The sequence below is a fragment of the Gouania willdenowi genome, chromosome 9, assembly GCF_900634775.1.
Source record: "Gouania willdenowi chromosome 9, fGouWil2.1, whole genome shotgun sequence".
NCBI classification, from domain to species: domain Eukaryota; kingdom Metazoa; phylum Chordata; class Actinopteri; order Blenniiformes; family Gobiesocidae; genus Gouania; species Gouania willdenowi.
In genome coordinates, this window is record NC_041052.1 from 16,721,770 (window position 1) to 16,747,951 (window position 26,182).

Below are 26,182 nucleotides of genomic sequence, written 5' to 3' on the forward strand. Positions count from 1 at the left end.
TGAAATTATTCCATTTCTTTTGTAACCCTGGCAGTTTCTTGTTACATACATATATACTCAGTGTGTGTGTGTGTTAGTGCTATTTATCATTGCATAATATATAACTTTTTTTTTTTTTTCAAAACCTCCGATGCATAGGGTAGTATTGCTTCCTACTGTTTTTAAATTCAAATCTGTTAAACGTGCTCTATTTTTCTTCTCCTGCTTACCTGTCTGACAGCGGGGCAGTCACGTGTAAGGCTAAGTGTGCAGAGGAAGCAGGTGGATGTGTCAAGGTGTGTTTATAGTTGAAAGACTGAGAACGCACTCCACACTCGTCAGGTTTCCACCAACTTGATCCATCCATCCATCCATTTTCAGACTTATTCCTGTTTGTCAGGGTTGTGGGGGTCTGCCGGTGCCAATCTCGGGCTCTCATTGGGCTCTGGGCGGGGGTACACCCTGGACAGGGCGCCAGTCCATCGCAGGGCCGACTTGATCCTATTTTGCATTTTCTTTCTCTTAGCAGCAAAACTTAAGAGTTTAATCACATTATTTTGCTGATGATTATAACCTCAATGTGATGAAGTCCATATTAGATGTTGAAATCTCTTGATAATAAACCATCTTAAAATGAGGAAACACCAAGTGCCGATACCATTGCAACATAAGATTTGTTGACCAGGGAATAGGTGACGATCAATAAAGGATTTACTGAATATAATTATTACGAATGCCATAAAAGTGGTGAGCAATTTGTCACAGAGGTATTGTAAACAATGTATTTCCCTTTAACCTGTCAGTAATTAAAGTGTTTATATTGCTGATATACCATAAATGACAGGAGAGAGCAGCTCAAAGAAAAAGAAAAAAAATCAGTCGTTAATGAAGACATTCAGATGCCAGTTTTCCCCCTAAAATACACTCAAACTTTATTAGAAAGATTTAAACATGACAGAGTGCTTCTTTATTCAGGTCAGTCAGCACAACATGACTGGTTTAAAAGTGTGATGTGGTGAACAGTCGACATATGACGTACTGACAATAGATTTTTCCTAATTTCAACCTCCTGTAGTTTCATATCCATTAATTACAGACAGTGAGAGAAACATGAAGAAGAACAAAACAGATAAAACAAAGTGGGAAAACTTGTGCACAGCTTTAAACAAGGCCTTCCTGTGCAGAAGTAGCTGTATTGGTTTGACATTAGTCTCAATTCAACAGTCCTATGTGGCAAAGACTAGCTGCAAAATGGAGTGCAAAACACCTGAGGTTTAATTTTCCAAGGTGACATTTCAACATTACCCCTGTGGACCAAACAACTAAATATTTAGCTTTCATCGAATAGGAGAAGAAATCTATTTCAGTGTTGGCAGCACTTCCTTTCCAACACAGGAGCTGATTGGAGGAGACAAACTCCTGCCCGCCGCTCATTTCTTGGCTTGTTTAGTGACCATATTGCGAGGCGGTGTCACAGGGCGGCTGCCATTGGGCTTCTTCTTCTCCGCTGGTTTCAAAATCTACACAAACAAGATGAAATAATGGGACTTTGATCATTTGCCGTCTCTTTTAGTTTTTCTGATTCACTAGGTTAAAAAGCGTCAACTCATGGGTCGCAGAGCTTCTTTAACTGCACCAGGGTTCGTCTCTAAGCTCATTTGTAAATGGTCATTATTTTTGGTCTGAACACAAACAATTACAATTGATGGTCGGGACAAACACGGCGGTTAAACCAAGTTTAACTGGCGTACACGATTGTGGGAAGAAATAAGGACCGCTCCAGCCGTTACTAATATAATAATTTAATGTGTAATCAAATACATGTATAATGTGATACAACCTAATAACTGTTACACTGAGCACTGCTGGGTGCTGTTTAGCAGCCTGCTGATCGTCAAAGTTAATCATGAATCACTGAAGCCTGCAGTTTAAAATTTAGAAATGTTGAACAGAGGAAACAATGGTATCTTTTTTACACATTTTATCACCTTAATGTAATTAGTACTATTTACTAGGGGTGTGTATTGCCTGGCATCTGGCGATGCGATTCGTATCCCGATACATAGGTCACGATACGATATATCCCGATATTAAAGTATAAGGTGATTTTTGTGATTTAACATGCCATGTGCCAACAACTTAAAATAAAAAAATAACATACAATCTGCCTGTGGCTTTTAAACTAACTTTGACTTTAGTGCAACTTAACTGAGGTATATGCCTAGAACACGCATCACCAAATGGCGGACCTCGGTCCGGACTCGGACCGAGTGATGGTTCTGTCCGGACCCGTGAGCCGTGACCAATCTCTGATAAATTTACGAGAATAGACGATTTTCATGGAGCATTTTTTCTGACGGTCTGAACTATAGACGGCGGGCGCTGCTACTCGAGTCAATACGGCAATTGCTTCACTCCGTTGAGCCAATCAAATCCTTTGTTTACCCTGCACGGCCGGCGCACCAGAGCAGAGAGGAAGAGACATGGCTTGTTCCAAAAGAAGGAAGGTCGATGCGGAAAACCGTTGTTTTAAAGATGAATGGACGGAGAAGTTTATGTTCATTCTTCCGGCAGGCAGTTCAAAACCAGTGTGCCTCATATGCTCCGAAAACGTCGCATTAATTAAAAGTGGCAACGTGAAGCGGCACTACGAAACAAAGCACAGCTCGTTTGAGCAAAGTTTTCCCCTGAAGTCCGAGCTGAGGGCAAGCAAAATAACCGAACTGCAAGCCCAGTATGACAGGTCTACCCGACTCATCACGCATACATTTACAGCCCAGCAACGTGCAAACGAATGCTCTCTAAAGGTATCGTGGATTTTGGGGCAACAAAAAAAACCATTTAGTGATGGGACAGTTGTGAAGGAGTGCTTAAATGCTGTTGCTGAGACATTATTTGAGGGGAAACAAAAAGACGAGATGTGTGAAAAAATCAAACAAATCCCGATGTCAGCTTCAACAGCAACCAGAAAATCTGAAATATTAGCAGATGATGTATTGGCACAGCTTGATGCAGCCATTCAGAGTGCACCATGCATTTCTTTGGCAATTGATGAATCTACAGATGTTACTGATAATGCCCAGCTTTTGGTGTATGTGAGATTTTTTCACAAAGATAAGAGGGAGCTCTGTGAGGACCTGCTGGGTGTAACACCACTTGAAACACACACAAGAGGAGAGGACATATATGCAGCAATAAAAGAGATGCTGACAAAGAGGGGCATAGATCTGAAGCAGGTTGTCTCTGTCACCACGGATGGTGCCCCTGCCATGGTGGGAAAAGAGCGGGGGGCTGTGTCCCGGATGAAAGAGGACAACCCAGATCTTATTGCTTACCACTGTCTCATCCATCAGACTGTTCTGTGTGCCACTCTATCAGAACATTTTGCTGAAGTAATGAACACAGTGATGAAACTCATCAACTTCCTTAGGGCATCCTCATCCCTTCAGCATCGCCTCCTGAGAGAATACCTGGAAGATGTTGAGGCAAATGCCAATGACCTGCTACTGCACAACAATGTAAGGTGGCTGAGTAAGGGCAATGCACTGGGACGTTTCTGGTCTATTCGAAAAGAAATAGAAGCTTTCTTAAAGCAGGTCAAGAGCCAGAGAGCAACACCGTTTTCACTGTTTCTGCAAGATGAGCACAAGATGGATATGGTTGCTTTTTTGGTTGACATTACATCACATCTTAATGAGCTCAATTTAAAGCTGCAGGGCCAGAACAATTCAGTTGCTGATTTGATGACAGCTGTTCGCTCTTTCCAGAGGAAGCTGGACATTTTCAAAGAAGATATTGAAGGAGAGTGTGAACACTTCCCAAAACTGCAGGAACAGATGCAGGGTGAGAGAGATGTTTCTCCCTATGTTGACTTCATCAACAAGCTGATTGAAAACTTCAGTAACAGGTTCAACAGCTTCTGCCTTGGGCCACAGCTCCTCCTGCTAATTCAGAATCCTTTCCTGATCAGAGAAGTCAGAGGATTTTCAAAGGAGGTGACACAGACATTCAAGTGGGCACATGCAGGATCTCTACAGCTTGAGCTGATTGATCTGCAAGGAAATGATGCATTAAAAGAGCATTTTGAGGCAACTGACCCTGCTACCTTCTGGCTACAGACTGTGTCTGAGAGTGTGTTCCCCGGTCTAACTAAAGTAGCACTGCACACCTTGACCATGTTTGGATCTACTTACAGCTGTGAGTCAGCCTTTTCCACCATGAACATCATCAAAAACAAGTACCGTTCTAGGCTGACCAATAGTCACTTACATGTCTGCATGAGGATGGCCCTGACTCCATTCCAACCCAGATTTAAATCATTGGCAGGGCAGTCACATGCCCATTTTTCTCATTAAGAGAAAAAGAACAATCAAAAGAGAAAGGTGATGTCCAAGCTCTGTTCTCATTTTTTTCCCCCTAAAAGAGCAATTTATTATTTATTATGTTCTTAAGATGTTGACCTGTCAGTTTTTTAGGCTGGGACCTCTTTGATTTAAGAAAAATGTAGTCAGTGCTCTGTTTGCTCTTGTTTTGTCCCTAAAAGAGCCACTTTTTATTTATTATTTCCTTTAATTTAAGAGAAAAAATGGTTATTAGGCTCTGTTTTATTTATTTTATTCTGAGGTTTCTGTTTTCTTGAAAAAAAGGCCTTAAATTTATTTGCCTGCAGGACTACTTTTATTTATGGTAAAAGAGCGAGTTTACTATACAAGTTCACTCTGTTAAAGGTTTCCTGCATTGACAATAAATATTATCGAAACCATATGAAAATGTGTGTTGAAATGAAAATGTTCGGACCTTTTACTTGGAGGAAATTCTAGTAACTGGACCTCGGTGACTTTTAATTGAATACCCCTGGCCTAGAACAACAAATAAATGCAGAAAGTTAGTACTTTTTTTTTTTTAGATTTTATTGAAAAACCACCAGCTGGTCAACATGCCCAGGTTCTTTGTGCATTTACAATGTCTCCTGCAGTGGAAAATACTTTCCTGGTTAAATAAAGGTTAAAAAAAAAAAATATATATATATATATATATATATGGATGTATTTAGAATTGATCCGAGAATCACGCAACGTAACATCGCGAGATACTGCCGAATCGATTTTTTTCGGGTTATTTTATTGATTTAATTTTTTTACATTTAACACTGACTTTTTTTCAGTGAAAAACAATAGATGGTGTTTTGGTGAAACTGGTGTCCTTTTACCTGATGACTGACTTAACAGTTAAAATGAGGCAACTAGTTGAATTTCTTTGGTGTAAAATAAGACCGAAAGGTTACCTGAAAGGAGCACATGAGCGTCTCGTCCACGCTCATCATGGCGCCGGCATTATCAAACTCCCCGCAGTAGTTAGGCGCCGAGAACAAAGTGACGAGTTGCCTCTTTGCGAAAAACTCATAGCCGTCCTCAACAACCTGTGAAAAGACACCATAAACAGAGAAGGTGAGCTCACCTGTTTAAGGAACACTAATGAGTACAAAGGGATTTCTGAATTTTTCTCTAACTGTGAAGATACACCTGTTTTAACACTTCTAATACTATACCATTAGTCACTTTACAATATAATCCATAGACTCCCACATGGCAGGGGTCTTGCTTTGTGACCCATAGCGGTGGTGATCAGTTTACCCTCCACATGATTCACCCACTTTTCTACGTTCAGCTACTAAACAAGAACATTGTCCGGGTTGTGGAGGAATTGAAGAACAGGAACGTAGTGGTTTAGTCAGTGACTGTACATCCTGTTGTTGCACTGAGGTGAGAACATCTTATGGGGGCGTATGTACGCAAGTTTCTGCATTTTTTTTCCCCCTCTCTCTAAGGCCCTGTACCTAAATGTCAATAGACCGGTACTGATCCACATACCGGAGATTGCGGACCACTGTTTTAGAGCATCTGTTGTTAAAATGAGAAACCAGCCTGAGTCACAAGATGATGTTAGTACATTAGACGAATCGTAACTGGTACAACCAATTCATGCGGCTAAATTTTTCTGCTTTAAAAGATACAAGATAAGAACTGTTTTATGTTATCTTAATAAGTTAGAATGGATTGCATGCTTCAGCTCACGCTGTTCATTCACTATGCACAAACCACGCCTACATTAGATTTAAGCCATCACATATCAAAGCTCTGATCGGAGACTAACAAACTCAAGAAAACAAAGCAGATATAATTCTGTGCACTGATTTATGAGGAGAGAACAAAGCTCTCAGTTCTCCTAAAGTATGAAGAAGCCCTGTGACTAAAATCACACTACCAGTCATACTGAGTCATGCGTCAGCTTTCATTTAGAAATCAGTGATGGCAATCATTGCATTGTTCATCTCCATAGTTTCTCATGTTTTCATGGATTTGAGGGCAATTTTAGTTTTAATTCAACTTTAAATTTACCTCTTTGTGTTTGTCAAAACTAAATGTTTTGAAATTGGTTAACACTCATACTTCTTTGGGTCTCCTCATTGAACTCAGTCCCCACAGTTACTCCGTATGATTTTTTTCCCTTTTTTTTTTTTTTTTAAAGTTTATTGACTTCCTAAGTTTATGTCTCCATAACTCAGTATTTACACAGGATCTAAGGGTTACCTGATGAGCACGGCAGATCAGGTCCAGGTCGTGTTTGTGCAGGAACTTTGCTACGACCTCTGAGCCAAAAGTGAAGGAGACGCCCCGATCGTTCTCGCCCCAGCCCAGAACGTCCTTATCCGGATCAGACCAGAGCAAGTCACACAGCAGGCCCTGGTCCGGCACGTCCGTTGGACGCATGATGCGTCTGATCTGCTCCATGGACTGAAGGTCGGGTGAAAGACCTGCGTGTGAGCACCGAAGCCAAAGAACAAATAAACACGCAGATAACAAGGTCAGTGTGTAGACGAGGCCACAAACTGCATAGACAGGGATAGTCAAGGACGAGGACAGACCGGCTGACGTGAGGTATGGACTACTTTTTGGACATGAAATCGGTTTACTCTAAAAAGGACAATGAGGTTACCCTAATTTTCAAGGAACTCCAGTTAACTAGTACAAGAAAAGCAAGAAACAACCTATCGCAACATTTTACAGAGTAAGAACACTGCTTTTGCCACTTTAAATGTTTGAAAACTTAATATTTACAAAAATGAGGTCAAAGCACAAACTAACCTCCATGGCAACAGAAGATCTTCTCGTCCACAATAGCTGCAATTGGGAGGCAGTTAAAACAATCAGTGAAGGTCTTCCACAGTTTGATGTTATACCTTCTTTTACCTGAAATGCAAATACAAAAATTTCACAATTAACCAATATTCATTAAAAAACAAACCCTAAACCTGTTGTTTTTTTTTTACAAACTCTTAGTAGAGTGCAGTGGATACTCACACTCATCGTAGAAACCGTATATTCTGTTGATCGATGCACATTCGTGATTTCCTCGCAGAAGGAAGAAGTTCTCTGGATATTTTATTTTGTAAGCCAGCAGGAGGCAGATGGTTTCTAGGGACTGCTTCCCTCGATCCACGTAGTCGCCCAGGAACAGGTAGTTACTCTCCGGAGGAAAGCCACCATACTCAAAGAGCCGGAGCAGGTCGTAGTATTGACCATGGATGTCCCCTGCAGGAGGAGATTCACAAAAATGGCAGTGGTCAACTCAAACTTTTACATCAATTTATTAATTTCATCTCATATTACTAAATTCTGATCAGTAGCAATAGTCTACAGTAGAAATATCAAACTTTAATATGCTTCATTTGATCCAATAGATTGTAAACTCCCAAAGATCATTTCAGCAACCTACTATTAACAGTTAAACAAAGTTTAGCAACACATACTGCATCTTGATCTAGATGATATTTTATTTTGATCATCCATGCATTCCTTAAACCTGTTTTTTCTCAGAGTTTGGCACGTGTTCTATTGTACGTGTGCCCAATTTTTCAAGAAAGTCTTTCTAATGTAAATAAGGAATATTAAAGGGGACATATCATGGTTTTAAATCCTTCCTTTTTACATATAAATCATACAGTTGTGGTCTATATAAAGCGGAACTGCAATGCTTGGGTCTGAAATCCTCATTATTATAGCTCCACAGGCCCCTTTTCTGATGTCCTTCTGAGAGCAACTCGTTTTGGTGCGGTCTCTTTAAATGCAAATGAGACACTCCATACCCCGCCCCCTCTTCAGGTGACACTCAATTCAACTCCACCCTGCTCGGCCATTTTTGTAGTTTGATAGAAGAGATATGGCTATGTAGCGGCACAGAAAAAGTTTATTCACACGTTATTTACACAATGTCAACAACGGAAGACTTGTCCATCCAGCTTTACATGTTCGAGCCAGAGTCGGACCCAGCGAAGCGAGATGAAAATGAAGATGATGAACCTGCAGAACCCTAACAAGTGAGCTAACACAAGCAACGAGCTAACGCTAGCGCCAAGCTAACATCACGAAATGCATTTTAATACAGTCTTTTCAAAGACAAAAACGGAAAAATGAAATGACTAATGAAAACTTTAGACTTAAATTAAATCACGTAGGCCATATCATCAAGGATCTAAAACGAGCACACAGCGCTAACATATGAAGTCTGAAGATGGTGCAACTGCTAATGCTAACAAAACAATGACAGGGACGTCTTATCATCACACTTTTTAGCGTTATTTACAGCTTACCGAAGTGCTCTGTTCGTCGTCTCCAAAGATAGAAGGAATTGAACCCTCAATCAGACAAAGTCTTTCGGCAAATCCTTCTTTATACTGGCGGAGGTTGCAGAAGCAGTCATCCTTGAAGTGCTTCGCGCACACAAAAATGACCTTACCCACAGATGTGGGTACATTTCCGTGAAAAATAAAACTCAACCAGGCACTCTGAAAAGGTTCTGATGCTGGGAGACGGTGTAATGAAGCATGTGGGTTACTACATCCAACAACTGAACATTTTGATTTCTCCTCTCGTAACTTCGGCATCCTTGAGCTTGGACTACAAAATAAAAGCGAGAAATAAAAATGGCGGATTGCTCGAAGTGTTGGACCTGGAGTTGATGTACTAATTTGGCAGTTCCGCTGCAAATACTGTGATGTAATAGTTCAAAAAACGTAATAGAGAATAGAAAAATTGAAACAGATTGAAAAATATGAGCAAAACAGAATATAAAGATATCTACGGAGCACCTGAAGAGACTTATTTGATTTTTTCTGTACTTCTAAGCACTCTAAATATACAACAAAATGCATTTAAGGGCTAAAAAAGTGGATTTAGCATGATATGTCCCCTTTAATATAATTTCGTTTTTTAATCCAATTAAACCCAAGCAAAGAGTTGAATAAAGAAGACTCACTCAGTAAGTGTGATAAGGACTAAACAACTCTGTGATATGATCTGGTCCAGACCAATAGAATGCTCTAAAAGCACCACCATAATTAGACAACATGAGCAGGAAAACTAAAGTTTTGAAATTAATCCTAAAATTTGCCAGTAACCAGTGATAAGAGGCTAAAAACAAACTGATGGGGTCATGACTTTGCACATTTGTTAAAAACCAGTGCAGCTACACAGTACATTGTGTGTGTGCTGAACATGAGCTACAGGTGTTTTTACACAGCTCTGAGTACTGTACACATGAAATAAACTCATGGATGACCTGCTCCTGATCTCCATTAAAGAGAAAACTGGCACATTATGTTTTGACAGCATTAAATATGTTGTTCAAAGTTCACAGTCAAGTGTTACTCCCAGGTTCCACACAGAATGTTGAATATTATGGGATAGGGCAAAGGAGGAGCGAAATCTAGTGAGCTATGGAACCACCAATCATCATGGAGGGTGTTGATTTGTTTTTTTTTTTTTACACACACCACAGATCTTGAGTGGGGCCTCGAGCTCCAGAAGGATGGGTTGACTGAGGAAGATCTCCCTGGACTTCAGGCACAATCCTCGGATCTCGTTCTCTTGCAGTTGGACATTTTTCCCAGGTTTGGCGCCTCTAACTGCAAAACACAGTCAACATAACTTTATTTGTATCCCGAGATAGATTAGATTTACAGTCAGTCAGAGTTCCTATATGTACTGTACATACAGAGTAAAAACAAAACACACAAAAACAATAATAAAAGCACAGTAAACCAAGATGTAAAAAAGATAAATACTACGTAAAGAGCAGAAACGATGAAAAACGTAAAACCAGAAATATTAAATTTAAACCTAATAAGACATGCTGAAAGATCCAACAGTCACAAAGTGATGGCAGTGCAAACACTGGGCACTACTGGTGTTATGTAACTACTGGTTTCCTGTCATATTATCTAGTGACTACCAGTTCTCAACAGAGACATGTTGTTTCCCTCACAGATGCTGTGTTACTTGCAGTTCATTCAGTTTCCTTCACATGAATCTTTGATTCGTCAGTGAAGTTAAATCTGCTGTAGCTCATCGCAGCGTGAACTAATTTTTATCCACTGTTATGAATTATTGAGACTCGTCTGCTTGGTCTCTGCAATAATGTTTAAACATCTCACAGCATCATCATTCTAATATAATCGATTATAATCAATGCATACGTCACTAATGATTGATTATTTAAAGGGTAAAATACACAAACCCTGTAAAAGGAATGTTAACAGATGTTTTAAAAGCACTTTGGTTGAGCTGCTGATTTAGTTTATTTTATATGAAAAACTGTATATAATATACATAATTTAAATTAGACCTTTTTGTTTATTTTTTGTATCGTTATGCATTTGTTACACAAGCAAGGATGCTTCTACTTTGGCCCTTCACCATGCAGTTCTAACTAGGGTTGTCCCGATACAACTTTTCCATTTCCGATATCATACCGATATTGCATCCTTGCGTCTCGGCCGATACCGATCCGATATCAGCATGAATCATATGAATTTTTTTTCCTTCTTCTTTCTCTCTCTTCTTTAATAAACAAAAAATCATTTCTTATTTTGTAATGTGGAATGTTAAAAAAGGCTTGATCAATTGATGTTACTCAAACAGAGAACAATAGTCAGCAACAGTATGAGGTATGAGAAAAATGGACCCATTTATTAACAATTGTTACATAATATCTACAGTATTCTACAATGAGAAACAATGAGAGCCGGAAATTGGCACCGGCAGACCCCCGCGACCCTGAAAAAACGGGAACAAGTGGGTCTGAAAATGGATGGATAGATAAATAAACAATGAATTAAAAAAATAATAATAAAAAAATCCGGAAATTTGAATCCTATATCCAATATTCGTTTTCAGGCTAATATTGGACTGATATCGGATCAGGACACCCCTAGTTCTAACTTAATAGTTTACAGATATCATCAGCAGGTTTCATATAAGGTAAATTTGTCTCCTGTGTCTGAATGCAAATCCTTTTTTTATTTAAAAAAAAATAAAAAGAAAAGAAAAACAGCAATTCATCAGTGAGAAGAAAAAAAAAGAAATGCTGTAAAAAATGTGCATCTAGAAGCCACTTTTTACATTCATAAACTTTTAAATGAAACTAATGAAAATAAACTATTGCCTGAGAATTTTAAAACATTTGTGAATAAATTAGCAAGAAAAATATACAACTGCAAAACCAGAAAACAACAAAAATAGACAAAAGTCTTAGTATAATAATAATACACAAAATGACAAGACTTACACAAAGCGTTTTGTTCTTTCTTGTATTAATGCTCATATTTGCTCTTTGCTGACAAAATCAGTTTGTGGTCCCACTGTTATAAAAATGGCTTCTTTCTGGTAAACATTATTGTACTTCTGATAAATTGTCTTTTATAATTATTCTGTTTTTTACGGTCTATCTTATGTCTGGTTTTATTGATTTTACAAATCCAATCAAATGTTTGGATTTCCCAGGGACCCTGAATGTATCGCAGAGAAACATTACTTTAAGCGACTGAAACTCAGCCAATATTTGCTCTATCATTTTACTCACACGTGACAAAATCATCAAAGATGCTGCTTTGTTTTGACGAAATTGTCAGACAAGAGGAAGAGAGAAGAGACGGGAGGACTAAAATCCAAGAAGGATTACAAAAGACTAAATAATGTTTTTTTTATTTAAAAACATCAGCAGGAAGACCGTTCTGATGTTAAAACCTTGCTCGAGGTTCAAAGAGGAGTTTGAAGGAGGAAACTTAGCCTATTGGAAGTTAAGGTAAGCGATAAATGTGGTTCTGCTTCTCTGTAGGTAGTCTTTGCTTTGTGTACATTCATTTACATAAATTAATGCTTTTAATGTGTGGGGAGGCTTTTGGAACAGAGTAACAAGTCTGTTAATTTAAACTGTGTGTGTGTGTGTGTGTGTGTGTGTGTGTGTGTGTGTGTGTGTGTGTGTGTGTGTGTGTGTGTGTGTGTGTGTGTGTGTGTGTGTGTGTGTGTGTTTGGGCTTAATGTTTCATAAGATGCTTTCTTTACAATAGTGTAACATTGTGTTATGTTTGAGCAGCGAATACACAATACTTTGCATGTAGTCAGTGTGTGTCCATCTAATTATTTCTCTCCATCACTTTTTGTTTTCCTTTTGATGACCATGTGCTTTTATTTCTTCTCCTTTAGGTACACTGAGTGAACACGTCCCTCCTTGTACATCATCTGGTCTATTTATTATTTTCATCATTTAAAGATTTTGATATATGTGAGACTTTTCAAAAACAGGTAATTTTAATGCAAAATAAAGGTTAATACTTTGAGTCACTTCTGATTTCCGATTTTATTTCTAATCTTTGTTATAAAAGAGAGAATATATATATATATATATATTAAAACCTTACAGAGAATAACAATGTACTTATCTACTATATTGTGTTTTGCCGGTACAGGATATATTGAATAAAAAGGAGTGCTTTTGAGAATCCCCCGGTCGGCTCAAGTATCCTTTTTTATTTATTTATTAATCTAAATAATGTCACCCTAGTCTATCTATATCCATCCATCCGATTAAAAATAGCAGACTGTAAAGGCAGCCACCAGATAAACCGCGAACCATTCGTTCTATTACACCAGGATGCGCAGTGATGGGAACACAGTGTGTTTTTCTTACTGCAGTCTGATGTCCTTCACCTTTACAACGTTCATCCAACTGAACCACAACACACTCTTTTATTTATTTATTAATTAATCCCAAACACCCTCTATTACGTCGAGTGTTAACGACTAATAATAGTTAAATATGATCCGACAGAGATTTTGTGTGACAATAACACGTATATTTGATTAAAAAGTGTGCTTCACTGACCTTCTAAGAGGCGCTGGATGATGCTGTCTATGTTCAGCTTGTCGACATCAGCCATCTCGGACGGTGCTGTGAACAAAACAGGCTGTGATGGAAATGTAGGTTACGACAGCGCTATTGCTAGCATTAGCTATTAGCTGTTAGCTCGTTTCCCGGGTGGCACTAAAGACGCTTTTCGGCTACCTGCTACTCGTTCTAACTGTTTGGTAAGCTACTCGTACATCGCAGAAGTACAAAAAAAAACTACCTCCACTGCCGGCAATGCTCAGTAATATGGACTTTAATATCTAAGCCGCACTAGCCTTTAGCTAGCGACGGTTTCCCGTCTGTTTTCCCTCCGCCGCACCTTGAAGAGGCAGCCACAGCTAGGCAGGCTACTGCTGCCCCCTACAGGACATTTATAGATTTATTTTATCTCATTGTACAGTATACTGTATATCATTAAAAAAATATTAATATTAAATATGTATGTATATTAATGCAGATTACTATTTCAATTTTTTGTAGAAAAAGTATGGTAGTAGTGGCTATCCATCCATCCATCTACTTTATATATGAATCTATCTATCTATCTATCTATCTATCTATCTATCTATCTGTCTATCTATCTATCTATCATCTATCTATCGATTTGTTATCCATTCATTCATCCATTTATTCGATCTATCGATCGATCGATTGATAGAGTAGATGGATGAATAATAGATAGATCGATCCATCCATCCATCTATTATTCATCCATATACTCTATCTATTTATCTTTCTATCTATTATCCATTCATCCATCTACTCGATCGATCTATCGATCTACCCTAGATAGGATTATTTCATATTCATGCTGTATTTAGTAAATGTATCTATCTGCACTTCATAGCTGAAGCTGAACAATCAGCTTTTGCATCAGTAGTAATTTAAATAATGTAGGTTTCATCCACACCTGCTCTTTCCATTCTCCATATGTGATGACGTAGACCTGCTCCATGTTGTCCAGGCTTCCCTGTAACATCTGGAGGGGCTTTTGCAAACATCTGTTCCATCTGTGCACACGGAGGAGATATAGATGAATAAAATTTCATTATCTGCGGCTCGGTGTCAGGAGAAGAAGGCTTCGATGCTCTCTAGGGAAAAGCAGCCCACCGGAGTCTCCCATAATTAGAAAAAACAACAGCTACGCTGATATGATTAGAGCCAGGCTGAGTGTTATCAGAGCTAATGATGTTCTCCTTTCTGTGAAGCTTCTCAGTCATCAAGGTTATGGTATTTGATTAACTAAGTGAAGACTAGAGCTGAGAAAGCATTTGTATTTTTATATTTATCTACATTTAGTGACACTGAGCTGTTTACCTCTTCTCACTCCCTCTCTATGTGTGCTCCTGTTTCTGTCCTGATGCCATGATTGTGAGCAGACAAATACATCAATACCTCATCAATAGGACAACAGGGCTCTGTCCTATTGACTATCTGCTTTCATCTGCATTGTTGCATGAGTTTATTGATGTGGAGAGCAAGGATTAGTTATGAGGTGTGGGTTTCAGTGCATGGAGAAACCTGTAGAACCCATCAAAACAAAGACTTGCATAGAAAGAACACAGTGCTCAGTCTTTCCACAGGAAAACCACATCACTATTGGGTCAGGATAGGATTTCCACATGTGCATTTATATATACAGTATATCTCTATACCAAAAAATAATGGAAATCAAAAACAATGTTGTTATTTGGTGTCTGCAGTGGGTTCCTTTAGTTTTCATACCATTTGGTGGCCAATGCGTTATTCTGGACTGTTGTGTTCTGGTGGGGGAGCATGGAGACTATCGAAGCAAACAGGCTGAATACGTTTGTTAGGAAAGCCCTGTGTTTGCCCTATGATGGATTGGTGCCATGTCCAAAGTGTAGGCCCACATATAGCACTGGGTATTAGCAGACCCCCACGACCTTGAATACTATTAAGCAGGTCAATGGATGAATGAATGAATTAATAAATAAGAAATTCATGTGCAATCAAAGATGTAGCCATTGTTGGCCTTAAGTCTTAATTCAGATTTAGTCAGGTAGAAAAGCATGGTTGATTAGAAACGTTAACAAAAATGACTATGGACTAAATTAACACTGCTTCAAAGTATGTGCAAAATAAACATCTCATCTTATCCTATCTTAGTTTAAGCAAGTTTATTTAATCTCACTTCATTCTATCTTATCTCGTGTTATCTTATCTCATTTCGGTTATTTGAGCTCATCTAATCTTACTTGCGCTTTTTTAAATTAAAATTTTTTTGTTTTTGTTTTGTTTTTTTAGCTTATCATCTTCTCCAATTAACATATTTGACATTTTACCCATTTCTCCTACACAGTGATGTTTCCACGCACTCTACTGTTCACTTACACACTTCTTCCAGCAGATGCTGCTACACACCAACTTTCCCACTGACAGATGTGGTTTGATCCAGACAGTGCTCTGAATTCCTGATTTAATCAATCAATCTTTATTTATATAGCGCAAATTACAACAAAGGTCATCTCATAGCGCTATAAAAATATAAAATTAATAATAATAAGGAAAAAAACAACAACAAGATCCACACGAACAAGCATTAGGGACAGTGGGAAGAAATCTCCAGCAGAACCAGGTTCAGAGGTGACAGCCATCTGCTTCGACTGGTTGGGGTTAGTGGACAGAAGGACCAACAGAACAGGATAGAGAGATAGAATATCAGTGTCTCATACTAGTTAAGCCATGAAGCACAGTTCAGGAACTGTCATCATCAGCTTCGAGACACCTGAAACAGAGCAGAGCGAGAAGGGCGAGGAGAAGGCACTGACTGCAGAAAAACATGATACAGTATTATTATGTCAGCCTGCCTTGGCCTTGGGCCTCACTCCCACTGGCCTAGTCAGCACTTATTATAAAGGCGACGAATCTCTTCCAGTTTATTTGTAAGCTAACAGCGACTCCAAGGTCTGTAAATGCAACCGTTTATAGACGAGCCCATGTCCACTCTAGCCACGAATGTAAAACTAAGGGGTCCCACAGATTTAAATTCAGGGGTCACATCCACCTCAGTTTGATCTAAAGTGGGCCGGACCAGTGGAATATAACGTAATAGTGCAAAATGGTCAACGAGCATTCTGAAAAAACTTTTTTGCAAATCATGTTATGAACAAAATGACATTTCTCCAGACAAATATATGAGTACTTTGTTGTGCAATCTGTTTTTTCAGTATCAATGTCCCTTTAAATAACATTTTAGCAGATCCAACTTTAACCACCTTACAGTTGCAAGCTGTTGAAGTTACCATGCCAAACTCAAGGCCCACGGCCCGAATCCAGCCAGCAGGACCATCCGACTCGACCCAGTGTTAAAATTACAGTAAAAAAATTAAACATTGTGTAAATTACATCATATCCCAGTCGCTTTTTATAATCAACACAAATTCAATGTGACTACCTAAGAAGTGCAGGGACAAGACATTTCTTTTTAAAACCCCTGGAAGTTCTTGCAAATAGTCCCATAAAGCTCCTGCAAATTGAGTTGCCGTTTTTGAGAAACTTATTTGCAAATTGAAGGACTTTTAAAGTTCAGATCCCAGAGGCACCGAGATAGCTGTAACCTTTTGCTTTACAACTTTAAGAACATCTTCTTATCTTCTATCTAAGGAATCTCTGTCTGTGTGTCTGTCTGTTCCTCAAATATCTCTGCAAATCAGGCTCAGATTGACCTGAGACTTTCAACATGGCTGCTGCTTGGCTCAAGGGTGTGCAATGTCAGATTTATTTGAACTGCAATGATACCGTTAATTAATTATTTCATAAAATTGTCTTAAATGCAGCATTGTAGAACAGTTCAATGTTGACAGTTATTCATGGCAACTCAGGATAAGTTGACAGCCACGTAGAATCTGCTCAAAAGGCTTTTGAAAACAACTAAATATCCTTAATATCCTAAAAAAAAAACACCCCGTAAATATTGACCAGCAGGTGTCCTCAGTGAGCAATTGTTTGTAACTAAGGTAATAATAACAATAAAACATAATCAAACAAAAATAAAAAATAAATAGGCTTTCACTATATAAATGTAGCCTATATTACAGTGCTAAATATTTTGCTATGCACAGTTCATTTAGTTGACTAGCTACACACACACCTCTCTCTCAGCAAGTTGCAGATGTATGCTAGCCTATATTACAGTGCTAAATATTAAACCTCCCATTTTTCTATAGCAATACATACTTCCTACAGGCCCTGGACGAGTTTTCATTGACTTAGAGTTGCACAATAATGGTAAAATTCAAATTTTTGGCTAAAGAAATGAGGTGTGCACTTTAAAGCAGAAAGCTGATACCAGATCATACAATGTCCTGAAAGTCCAGCATATCATTACTATCATTTTGTCTTTGCAGCTTAAAGGAGCATAGGGCAGGATTTGTGAAAAAACAGCCATTAATTTAAGTCTTTTTAATGCTAATGAAGCGTTCAAACCTTAGAAGAAAGAGCCCACACACATATCTCCTTATTTCTCTGAACAGACTGTGAGATGCATTTTGTTCTACAATGCTGGGCCTGAATTTCCCGCGTAGTCCTGCGGCTGTGACGTCAAATGACGATGCACGTTCTTGGCGGCTTGGAGAGGCATCCACTCTGCCAGAAATAAAGAAGAAGAAGACGGCTTGGAGACTGCAGACAAGCACCATGGACCAAACTACTGTTTGGTTCCGCGGAAACTGCTGAAGCGAGGAGCTGCGCTCCTTTTTCTTCTCTCATAAACATAAACCACCAGTGAAAAAAGCTGGTGTGATTAGCAACTAATGCTATCCTAGCTCAGTGCTGACTTTCAAAGATGAAAACTACAGAGATAACTTTTACCTGCTACTACCACCTCTTGGTGGTCACACACAGCTTCTACTCCATGGTTGAATGGGTGAACAGACTGGTGTCTGTGTTGACAGCCTGACGTCATCTTCAACAAAGACTGATTGGCTTTCGTCACGCGAAACAGTCGCAGGAGTTCAATATTTTCAACTCTTGCAAATGTGCGAATATGACAAAAAATCGGGAGCGTGCTCGCACAGCCAACGCTCTTGACGCGTGGATCGGACCGCACAGGAAAGATTTCGCCTCAAGGCCGCATCTATCCATTGACTTTGTACGAAATCTGGTCGCGCAAACATTTTGTGACGCATTCGGTGTGAACGCAGCATTAGAGTGCGGATCAGGGAGCATTTTTTCATCCTAGTTCGGGTCGAACCCGACAGAGCAAAACCGAACCTGACCTGAACCCGACAGCTATTCAGATATCCGAGCTTGACCTGAAACCGGCCATTAAAACCTCGTTTTTTACGTTTGTTTTAGTTTCAGTATGGAGTCTTATTTCCTGATTCTGTACTATGCTCCTTTAATACAGTATATGGTTAATGTTTGTGGAAAACATTTTGTTGTTTGTAGTTAAGTCTGTCCCGACATGTTATGGTTGAATAAGTCTGATTCAGGTTGTATCAGCGTATCAAAGTGACTGGAAGCAGCCCTGAGTCTCTGTTGTTCCTGACAGATATCAGACAGAAGGAGGTGCGAACACCAACTGTCTTTGATGGATGTGATAATCCTGTATAATTAATGAGGGACACACACACATGAGATGATAACCTTGGGCCTGAGCATGTGGTGTCAGCAGGGGGCGCAACACACTGATCACAGCTACAGAGTTAGAGCACACACACACACACAAACACACACTCAGGTAATATCTCAAAAAGTTACATTTACATAGCACATTAAACTAATTAGAACTACTCAATAATTCTTGTGAACTCTCGTTTTGATGTCACTTTTATGTGCATCACTTACTTCATTCAACAAGGAACTAAATAAAACAATTAAATGCAAATAACTTTATTTGTAGTAGTAGGTATATGCAGTTACTGCATGATTATCTACGCTTTGTATTTAATAACAACATGCATCTATTAATATTCACCTAATCTTTACATTGTGACACAAAAAAACATGGTACATAGTTTACACCAGGGATGGGCAATTCTATCACAGCTGGGGCCACAAAAATGCAATTGTATCTGATCCGAGGGCCACATTATCAACATTTCTGTCAGCATTTAGAATATCGACTGATCTAAGTATTAACACATTCTTTTTTTTTGTCTTTGTTTGTGGTTTTGGTGTTTTGTCAGTTTGGAGTCATTTTGTGTGTTTTTGGAGTCATTATATGTTTGTTATTTTTTGTGTTGTTGTATTTTTCTCTCATTTTCTGCATTTATGTTGTCAATATGTGCATTTTGCGTTCTGTATTTTTGTTTTTTGTATTTTCCTGTCATTTTGTGTTATTTTTTTGACAGTTTGTGTGTCTTTGGAGCTATTCTGTAATGTGTTGTTTTTGGTGTTTTCGTAGTTATTTTGTTTGTTCATGTGGTTGTGTCTGTCTTTGTTGTCATTTTGTGTATTTTTGGAATTTTTTTCTGTATTTTGTGCATTTTGCTGTCGATTTGTGTGTTTTCTGAGTTATTTCGTGTATTATGTTGGGCTTTATATTCTTTTCAACTTCTTGAAATACAATTTTTGGAGATCACACAAAATTAGACAGAGGGCCACACATGGCCCCCGGGCCACCAGTTGCCTATGTCTGGTCTACACTATTACAGCATATCCCCGTGCATTATTAAAGCTCTGCTCGACTTAGGTTGTATAATAAACATTATTATGCATCAACATGGTGTTGAATCCTATTATAGCTTGACACTTATCTCATTGGTTGCCTGCACAACCACAGCCTGATCCCATCAAAAGGTTACTAGTATTGTGTTAAACTGTATAATTATCATGCATCACTACAGCAGATGTTATCTCTGCATGGTGCTTTATTACTGCAGATGTTGGTCCTCTCATGTTTTTTTTTTTTTTTTAAAAAATACAACAACCCAGCTATTGAAATGTATGTAAGTACCTTAGGCATATTTCACACATTAACAGAGAAATCCAATCAGAACATTTTGTAATTGGGATGAAATTGTGTAAAAATCAGCACACACAATGTTTATCAATATATACATGTTGCAGCTTTTATTGAATGAACATGTGCCACGTGTTTCTAGAATTGTGATAAAAACAAATCTTATTTTTAGTTGCCTAACCAAAAGCTCAAAACTCACCACTGGGTTCTGAGAACTTAAATGGTTTAGACTAGAGGTGGGTCAGAATCCAAAAGATGGTTTGCAGATCAGTTTTTATGGGTTGTAACGTTTACAAGAAAAGTTAAGAAAACATTTCTGTGTATTTATTTTGAATGGACTATGTTCATGTAGCATTATCTTACTTTACTAGCTTACTTTAAGTAAACACAAGAACCGATCATTTATTCCCTCAAACTATTAGGCTCCGACCCACGAGTTGAGAACTTATGGTTGAGATCTAAAATGTAATAATGTGAAGGTTAACTGTCCATAAGATAATGACAGAACATTTCTGCAGCAGGTCTACTATTCAGGTGAAAGCAGATTTTCTGGCTTTAATTGCCAAGCACAGATAGCACAGTTAGCATAGCATCAGTTAGCTCTGGCCTCTACAGGAGTTGGGAGTCCAAATTGCATCTGTCTGCTCCAGACTTCTGGTAGCTCCTCCTCCCAGCCACTCCTATACAAGATAGAAAACAGGTGTGATTAATCACAATGCACTACACCTGTGATGAATCACCTACAGAGTCCCTCACATGCTTCTCTCACTGGAACATGGTAAATAAATACATTTTAATCTTTTTTAATTCAAACTGTTTCCCTCTGATGTTTTTGCGTGGAATTAACTAACACGCTTAAAAACAAGCCCTACAGTGAAATTACCAATCTTGTTGAGGAATAATGAATATATGATAAAAAAAGAATAATCTTTAAGCACACAATATAACATCTTATTCAGAATTATCACTTGTTTGCTTTATTTAATTAATTAATTAGCTTACTGGCATTTTCAGTGAGAAAACAATCTTTTTTTTTGGAAAAATAAATCTACCAAACATTTGTTAATTTAACATATAGCAGTAATACAACATAGAAAGTGTCTATTTGTACGGTTGCCGTACGGACAACCCCCGGTGCTATTGGTACGGTTACCGAAATACATATATAATGAAATAAAACTGTTACATATAAGAGCTTAACAATAGATTGTGATCTACTAAAGTACTTACCATTGTTGGTAACATATCTTTTTGTATATTTATATGAGTACAGTATATATAACTATGTGTATATGCATATGTATGTTTCTTGCATGTAAACTGTTATGTTAACTGTTTTGTGAAAGGAAACAACCACTGATATGAATTATGACAATTCCAGGGGTCGGAACTTAAGTTTACTTCTTTCCACTCCTTTTCGAGTTTATGTATATATGAAAGTATATTAATTTGAAAAGAGTCATGTGTATATGTAATGTACATTGAACTCGGAATAAACAATCAATCACGTACGTAGCATCTTAGGATTAGGGTATAACACAATATTGCAATCATTTTTGGGTTTAGGTTTAGTCTTAGTCACGTGACCTAAACTGGCCAATGACTGACCAATCAAGTGACCTAAGCTGGCCAAATAGGGGCGCTGCGTACGGATAGAATGTCAGTATATTGATACGGCAACCGCACGGATAGCCACTGCCTACAACATATTCATCACCCTGAAACTGTGAAATACAACTTGCTAAAACTTTAATGTGAAGGGTGAGAGATGCACTGAATGCTGCATTTGAGCGTCTGAGTCTTTAATCGTTCTCCACGCAAAGTCTTGTTCTGTATTGTGTTTTCACGTTTGTCAAAGCTGAAAATCGACTTTCACACAAGCACATGGTGGCAAAGGGCATCAAGGTCTTGACAGCACGTGTGGCTAGAGCAAAGCAATGCATCTCTTGTCGTATTTGAGCTTTTTTGACCAGATTGTTTTTCAGTCACTGCTAGAGGGCAGTCCTACAGCGGCCAATGTGTAATTTGTGGCAATGCATGGAGGCTCCTGACTGCTGCTCTATTTATATTCTAGTTTCCAATATTGTCACACTGTTTTTAATTTCTATTTGTGTACCCCACTGTGGGAACCTAGGCTGTAGATTTAATAATTACCGGTCGTGCCAGCAGCGTACGCTGATTTTTATCTCTCGTGTTTTGCTTTTGTCTTTTAAAACTTCTTTAAAGTTATACTGAAATGTAATGTCCGCTCGTCATGATCTGTAAGTCCACAGTTTTATGTAAAAAAAAAAAAGAGGCTGTTCTATTATTTTTAATATGATTGATATCTGTTTAAAAGTACCTACTACAAAGTAATGTATCCTAGTGGTTTGTCAACCTCTGTGGAAAGCAGATCATTTTCATGCAGACAAGGCAACTTTTATTACAGCAAGGGCCACAGAAATGTGACGGTATCTGAGAAGCACATTATCAACATTAATGTCAGCATTTACAATAATGACCAATCTGAGCATTAACACAGGAAAGAAAAAAAGGGTTTTATCTCTCTTTAATGACATTTTGTGTGTGTTTTTTTTAGTAATGTTGTGTATTTCTTCGTCATTTATATTGTTTTGTCATTTTGTCTATTGTTTTTTCTGTTTTTGGGCATTTCTGTTGTTGTTTTGTGTGTTTTCTATAGTCATTTTATGTATTTTAGTCATTTTAGAGTAATTTTATTAAATGTATTTTTGTCATTTTGTGTATATAATTTGGGGGCCGCACAAAATTAGACCGAGGGCAGCACGTGGCCTGCGGGACTGACCACACATTTTTGACCTTTTTGGTATTTTGCCTTTTGAAATATCTTTCGTGAGTTAGATGGAAATAATGGTCCAGTCCACTAATAGTTTGAAATGTTCCTAAAACAGAGACTGTTATTCTAGTGTGTTGTTGAAATAGATAAATTGATAAATGTTTAGAAAGTACTACAACATGTATACTGTATGTGTCCTATGGGGTGCGCGTACCTCTGCTTTGGAAGCTTTGTCTGAGCTTCAGGTTGGGAATGGGAAACAAATGAATTGTAACAGTTTTTGTCTTTAAAGTCCTTCTCTTTGTCGTGTTTGTGGGTAAACTGTGGAATAAAGGCTCAGTGTGTGTGAAGTGTGCGCCTTACTTTTAAAAAAGTGCCACCTCTGATGGTGAACGTGGTTAAAAGGGGGAATCCAGCCCACATATTTATTGCAGCCGCTGAAAAAAAATCTCCTCAATATCCCCCAAGATGGCCGCCGATGTAGGATCGATGTTTCAATATTGGAAGAAATTTGATCTCCGGCGGCTCCAGGTTGGTGCTTTTCTGCTGTTTTTTCTCGGTTTCCGTGTCTCCACGGGGGGAAGCGGAGCTGCGTCCCGCCGTCAGCCACTGTTCCCGGGCAGCGCTTCCCCAGCAGCCGGTCGTTTGTTTGCATTGATACTTATTAGGAATTGATCGTGTTGTGCCTTTGTTCGCCTCAGTCAGTCATTGATCAGCAGCAGCAGCAGCGGCAGCTCCGTGCCGTGCACCGAGCGTCAGTACCGCGGACAGCACCGGCACCACTGACGCCCTGTCTCCACTCTTCACCGTCCGTGACGCGCACCGACACCGGCACGGACGGAAACTTTTGCCGTCGCTCGTTTCTTGGAGCAATTCTGCAACTTTGCGCATCTTTGACGCCCGTTCCTACATTTTCACGGGTTCTGCGGGTTCTGCTTAACCTCACGCGCAGGGGGGGAAGTTGATCTATGTGTGCGTTAAAGTTTATTTTGCAGCTTTTTTTTGGTGACGCAAACCACTGAGCGTCGGTTTGAAGTAACGCACCGGCTCTGGACTGTCCGTCTGCGGTTTCAGCATGTCTCCGGTTATTGTCGGTGGAGAATGTGGCAGGTGAGCACTTTGTCACACACACACACGGACACGGACACGCACACGTTTATTTAGCCAAAGTCTGGTGGAATAACACTAAAGTAGCGGGTTCAGAGTCCATCTCCACCGCTGCCCGGTTAGGCTTGGCTCGGTCTGAGGGTGGCCGTGTTACTGTATTCCTCTGTAATGTTTGTAAAGCAGCCTCTCCCGGTGCAAGGGCAGCGTGTGACGGATGCTGTGTAACATGAGAGCTGACAGGGAGCATCGCAGAGCGGCTGCCGGGAAACAGATCAGCTGCTCGGCTGTTTTTCTGTCTCTGGTCCGGAGAGAAGCTCCACAGGGCTGGAGCTGCTGCTGCTGCTGCTGCTGTGGGTTAGTGATGCCTCCTCTGTCCTCACACTGCATCCATGATGCTAACACGGTTTTATTCATCGTTTCATCATGACCGGTGGGTCTGGAAGCTGCGGCTGGAGGATACTCAATTATTACCCAGTATCAGAATGAACTGGATGCACTGGTGTGGTCAGCAATGAGGAAATGGTGATCTCATGTTTTACAGGAACTTGTATTAACATCAGTGTAAGGGATTTGTATGAGCAGTTTAAAAGATCAGAAGGGGGTGGTATTTGTAATGTTTTGTAGGAACTTGTAATGCTCATTCTAGGCTTTAAACACAGTTTGTTTTGAGGTTTGGCTGCAGAAGGTACGAGTTAATGAATCTTGTGTGTATAAAGAGCAGGGATGTGCTGATGTGTATAAAGGAGTAGCCTCTATTGTAAGCAAGAATAATGCCCATATTTTACGTGAATCTAATGAATTGTGACGAAGTCAGACTTGCAAATATCTTTTACATATCCTTCATCTTTGCACAGGAACTTGGATTTATGTTGATGCAAAGTCATGTGCTTAAAATATCACAAAACTCAAACAGTTGAAGTTAATGTTGCCTTGCAATGCATCCATGGTGATGCTGTAGTATTATACTTATTTAATGGATGGTTTGTTTGTTTTTTGAAGTTTGGCTGCAAAAAGTAAGACTTAATGTGTTTTAAAATAGTCAGGATTTATATAGTTTATTATGTTTTGTGAATTTGATGGATCAAAATGTGAAAATATTGTGAATTTCTTGCGCATCTTCTTCCTCTTTGTGCATGAACTTGTGTTTATGTTGATACAATAATTCGTTTTAGACAATAAATCCTGTTTGTTTTTACGTTTGGCTAAAAAAGTAAGAGCTATCGTATTGCAGAATATCAAAACTCACTTGCGATATGTTTGAGGAGCAGGAATGATGTGGTGCTGTTCATAAAGTAGCTGTTTAAAGCAAAATATGGCAATTGTTTTGTAACTCGTGTAGATCAATAAAGTTGATCTGTCACCTTAGCACTGAATCTTATGTTTACACAATGTAAACATAACAGCCATTTGTACACAAAATTCAGTTCTCCTGCAGTTTGCGTTGAAAAGGCAGGATTAAACGTGTTAAAACTATCAAGAAACAAACATGGATGTACTGGTGTAGAAAGATGGACAGGACACAGAAGGGTGATGATATTTTAAACGTTGTGCAGCGCTATTTTAATAGCAACGTAAGACTTTGTATTGAGGTTGGAGTAAATGTGTCCCAAATTAATTAAAACTGTCATAACCCGGGAGTTATGCAGTTCAGTTTGATGATACATTTTCTGGTGCTGTGCATAAAGGAGTGGCATCTATTGTAATCAATATATGGTCATTTTAGTTGGGCTGAGTTTTTAAAAAAAAAAAAAAAAAGAAAAGATTTTTACAGTTTGAATCGATTTTCCTTTCAATGGCCTGATATTGATTAATAAAATTTATTTTCTACCGTGTGTAATGCAGTGCTGTGGGCCTAATTCTTAACGTAAACATTAACGTTTTTAATAATGCACCACATTGAAATTAGTGTTTAATATTTGCAGCATGAGCTTCTGAGAATCTCATCCATGTTCAAGTGAAATTGGTATTGTGATCGAAATATCCTTTGCTTAATCGAAAATTGAATTGAATCGCTAATCAATTTAAGCCTATGTAAATCGAATCGAATTGATTCGGGAAATCTGAATCGTTATCCAGCTCTAATTTTTAGTGACTGATGGATGAAAAGGTGAACATGTTTTGAATATTGT

General features: G+C 38.8%; 2 protein-coding genes across 3 annotated transcripts in view; one reads left to right on the forward strand and one right to left on the reverse strand.

Annotated features, from left to right (window-relative positions):
• Nucleotides 1–885: 885 nt before the first annotated feature.
• LOC114469595 (protein phosphatase 1, catalytic subunit, gamma isozyme) lies at nucleotides 886–13,568 on the reverse strand. Its single transcript, XM_028457242.1, has 8 exons — nucleotides 13,445–13,568; nucleotides 13,201–13,266; nucleotides 9,812–9,943; nucleotides 7,341–7,571; nucleotides 7,125–7,229; nucleotides 6,570–6,793; nucleotides 5,264–5,398; nucleotides 886–1,499 (listed from the first exon to the last, which is right to left on the reverse strand). The coding sequence occupies exons 2-8, from the start codon at nucleotides 13,253–13,255 to the stop codon at nucleotides 1,410–1,412; spliced, it is 972 nt and encodes a 323-aa protein (XP_028313043.1). The 5' UTR covers nucleotides 13,256–13,266; nucleotides 13,445–13,568; the 3' UTR covers nucleotides 886–1,409.
• Nucleotides 13,569–23,358: 9,790 nt separating this feature from the next.
• Nucleotides 23,359–26,182, forward strand: part of cux2b (cut-like homeobox 2b) — a 168,742-nt gene continuing 165,918 nt past the window's right edge. Inside the window, exon 1 of one of the 2 annotated variants that reach the window (XM_028458282.1) lies at nucleotides 23,359–23,477. In XM_028458282.1, the coding sequence (XP_028314083.1) occupies nucleotides 23,415–23,477 (63 nt within the window). In that variant the 5' untranslated portion in view covers nucleotides 23,359–23,414. The remainder of the gene's footprint in view (nucleotides 23,478–26,182) is intronic. The other variant, XM_028458283.1, reaches the window with a different exon arrangement.

Excerpts from the sequence above, each read along its gene's own strand:
- LOC114469595 (XM_028457242.1), bottom strand. The coding sequence starts at position 13,255 with ATGGCTGATGTCGACAAGCTGAACATAGACAGCATCATCCAGCGCCTC. Across the intron at positions 7,572-9,811 it reads GGCCCCACTCAAGATCTGTG|GGGACATCCATGGTCAATAC; the intron begins GTGTGTGTAAAA and ends CTCCTCCTGCAG. Across the intron at positions 6,794-7,124 it reads GATCTTCTGTTGCCATGGAG|GTCTTTCACCCGACCTTCAG; the intron begins GTTAGTTTGTGC and ends GCTCACACGCAG.